At 35.4% G+C, this 3425-nt stretch overlaps 1 protein-coding gene across 1 annotated transcript; it reads right to left on the bottom strand.

Annotated features, from left to right (window-relative positions):
* Nucleotides 1-888: 888 nt before the first annotated feature.
* On the bottom strand, nt 889-3109 carry LOC126675467 (protein SIEVE ELEMENT OCCLUSION B-like). Its single transcript, XM_056105022.1, has 7 exons — nt 3089-3109; nt 2356-2810; nt 2029-2138; nt 1668-1807; nt 1203-1553; nt 1087-1153; nt 889-920 (listed from the first exon to the last, which is right to left on the bottom strand). Exons 1-7 carry the CDS (start codon nt 3107-3109, stop codon nt 889-891), a joined length of 1176 nt encoding a protein of 391 aa, XP_055960997.1.
* Nucleotides 3110-3425: the final 316 nt, after the last annotated feature.

Raw genomic sequence — 3425 nt, 5'->3', positions numbered from 1 at the left:
AACCAACAGTCACCCTCGGCATGATTCTTTCTTTTGCAATGTGAGCAAGGAGGAAACTTGCCTTGATTTGTTAAACTTGAGTCATCTAGATCTTTGTTCTTGTTGCCTTTCCCTTTTCTTTTCTTGATGTACTGCTTCTTTCCTTTGTGAAAAACAGAAAAAGCACCTTCTGTACATTCTTCAGATCTGAGAGAGGATCTTTGTTCTTGAGCTTGTAGCTTGCTCGTAAGCTCCGCAATAGTCATCTTTTCCAGATCACAAGACTCCTCAATAGCAGAAATTTTGGCCTCAAATTTTTGTGGAACACTGATCATAATCTTCTCCACAGCCTTCTGATCAGATAAAGTCTCACCATAAAGTCTGATTTGGTTGACTAAATCCATGATTCTTGCCGAATAATCCTTAATCTGCTCATCATCTTTCATCTTGAGGAGTTCAAACTCTCTCTTAAGAGTCAAAAGCTTGATCGCCTTGACTCGATCTGTGCCTTCATATGTTTCTTTAAGCTTGTCCCAGACAGCTTTTGGTGATTCTAAATCCATGATTCCAGTGAAAACATGATCTGCTAAACCCGAGTGCATACAGGTCAAGGCTTTATCTTTCTTGAGCAACTCATCTTCATGAGCTCTAATTTGAGCAATGGTTGGATTTCCTCTAAGAGCTGGTGGATCTTCATCTGTCTCAACCACTCTCCAAAGCCCTTGTGATTTGAGATAAGTTTTCATCTTTACAGACCATAAATGATAGTGAACTCCCGTAAAGATCGGAACTCCAGGAGTTGATGAACTTGTAGAGGCCATCTTTGCCCACAACTCTCTCAATCTCTCAAACCCCAAGTGTTTCTCTCCCTCACGTGTTTTTCTCTCAAAGAAAACTCTTTCTAAAAACTCACAGCCCGTAGGAAATAAGCTCCGATACCACTGTAGAAATTAGAGCAGAGCATGAAAGTAAAACAGAGAAGATTTTTCTTAAAGCTGGAGTTCTCTAGAGTATTCTCTCAGCTTCTATATTTCTTATATTCAAAAATATATTAACTTGTTTCTTACAAGGGAAGATTACATTTTGGCTCTAATATTAAATTCAAACTTCTGACATAAGCCATCATTACACAAAATATTAGTTTCCCTCCAAAAACTATTACATTAGAAAGTAACTAAACATAAACTAAGTTTCCAGCAACAATCTCATTAGTTCTAACAAACCTGACCTTGTGCATCTAGCACAACAATAATAGGGTGCTTGTCGAAATGCCACTCCTCTCTGGTCAATTTAACAACTTCTTGAGCAATCAATGAAGGCTGGTTTACTGAGTACCAAGGCATGTTACTCCTCTTTTCCTTAAACTTTCTATTAACATAATCAGAAGAAGTGAACATGGATGAATCAACAATCGGAAGCCAGACGATCTCAAATTGGTTTTCAGCTTTAATTATTTGTCCCTCGTCCCTCGATTTGTGGTATATTTGTTTCACAACATTTATGTCTTCTTGTGGGATGTCTACGTCTGATATTAGCAACAATATCAGTTTTTTTCTCAAGACGTCAAGGTCAACCTGCCATACACTTACCAGATTAGGATCCAAAAAGAAAATAAAGATTTGGTTGATTGATCAGTTCCCAAAATATTTGAGATTTTATTGCTAAAGAAATAGCACATATATATATACCTTTCTATTAGAACCATCAATAAGTGGTTGTTGATCATCCTTGTAATATATAAGTGCTCTCAAAATATTCATGTTGTCAACTTGGGGAAGTTCAAGGAGGCTCTTAATAATACCCAGACGCTTATTCATGGTTGCCTTGTCTGCTTTTTGCATTTAGAATGTCGTTACATAGTCAAAATCTATCTTATACAAAAATGCATACACTGAAATGATAAAGAGCGAACTAATATTTTCACGAGAACATGAATAGATTATAAATATAAAATTTTGATGTTTCATAAGCATTTTCAAAATTGGATCTGAAAAAGAACTCCCTAACACGTCATAGTAGTGGCTTAAATTATATATATTTCCAGCTTACCTAAGATTGGATAGCATAAGTTCTGCTGTTCCTTGAGCTCTTTTTTCTTCTTGTTTAGTTTTTCTGTCAAGAAGATCAATTCTTCCTTCTCTGTACTTGATATTACATAGCTGAATATCATCATTAATAAGCGTGCATGTTAGATCTACCTGATGATTGATTTAGTTGTCTTAATTATGACTCATATTACCATCATTAGGACAAAGAATGATTAATGAGTATATAATCAGTAAACGCTAAACTTTTACATTATAATTCGTGCCAAAATTAAGCTAATTGCTTATTAATTTATTGTCATAAATAATAAAAAAGATGATGGAAACATACTTGAAAGCCAAGCTGGTGAGGCTAGTAATCTGAGAAGCAGAAGCCAAGACACTCCTAATGATCCAGTATATAGTGAGTGGGATTTGGCGTAATCCTGCAGAATATGCTTCGACATCCTTTGAACCATCAAGTTGGGATCCAAGCTCCTGGAACTCAATAATGCATCTAGTCACATCCATAATCGCCTTTACGAGATCATTAACAGCTTCCAGGGGAGGAGCAGAGAGTCCTGACAGCTTGTGAACATCAGCTACCTGCTTCAGGATTGCCATGGACTTGCCTAGCTGGTTTGATGAATAGATGAGAGCAAGGTGCCAACATTCCCCATAATTCAAAGCAAAAGCTGTCAAAGTTAGTATTAGTATAGCTTCCCATGAATATCCTGATAGTGTTTCAAATATTATTGAGAATGTTGTGGCGTGTACGTCTTCTCCGCTTGAAGTGTTATATGCTATCTGCACAATTTTCCATCAACTTAAGACCAGTTTTTTTTACATAAACAAAAGAATTGCGGGTTAAAAACACTGGGGAGGTCTGTACTCTGCTCGGATTTCAAAAAGGATACTTGAAATTAATTTATTTCTTAAAGGTAACTAAAGCTTAATTTTCCAATCACCGCTGGATATAGGAGGGAATTTATTCGCGATGTTAGAATCCATTTTAAAAACAATTGGTGTTAAATAAGATGCCCAGCATTTAATTCATTTGAGGACACATGACCAATGTGGCATACTCCTTTTTCAACACGCCACATTATACAAAAAAATCTTCATGTCTTTCTTGCCACATCATACCTTTTGTCAAAAAAAAAACAAAAATTAGAACTTCAATATATTTTAGACTTCTATCTGAGGACACAGTAGCAATCAAATACATAGTAAAAAATAAAAGTACTTTAAATGTTATAAACTTTAAGGTTTGGTTTAATAAGTTAAATGTCTTCCCACCAAGAAAATGAACAAAACAAAAGGATTCTCAAGGAAAATGACAGCCTTGAATCTATATTTTTTTTTTATAATTAGGAAGGGGGTAAAAACAATCATTTTCATTTCTTCTCATTCTTATTCTCA

The sequence above is a fragment of the Mercurialis annua genome, linkage group LG3 (genome assembly GCF_937616625.2).
Source record: "Mercurialis annua linkage group LG3, ddMerAnnu1.2, whole genome shotgun sequence".
NCBI classification, from domain to species: Eukaryota; Viridiplantae; Streptophyta; class Magnoliopsida; order Malpighiales; family Euphorbiaceae; genus Mercurialis; species Mercurialis annua.
The sequence above is the reverse complement of the archived record's forward strand: the minus strand, read 5'-3'. Positions and strand labels throughout refer to the sequence as shown.

Coding starts and splice junctions, on each gene's coding strand:
- LOC126675467 (XM_056105022.1), bottom strand. CDS start 3,109: ATGTGGCGTGTTGAAAAAGGA. Junction 1,808..2,028: donor CTTATGCTATCCAATCTTAG/GTAAGCTGGAAA, acceptor TGCAAAAAGCAG/ACAAGGCAACCATGAATAAG. Junction 921..1,086: donor AATGATGGCTTATGTCAGAA/GTTTGAATTTAA, acceptor TAATTTCTACAG/TGGTATCGGAGCTTATTTCC.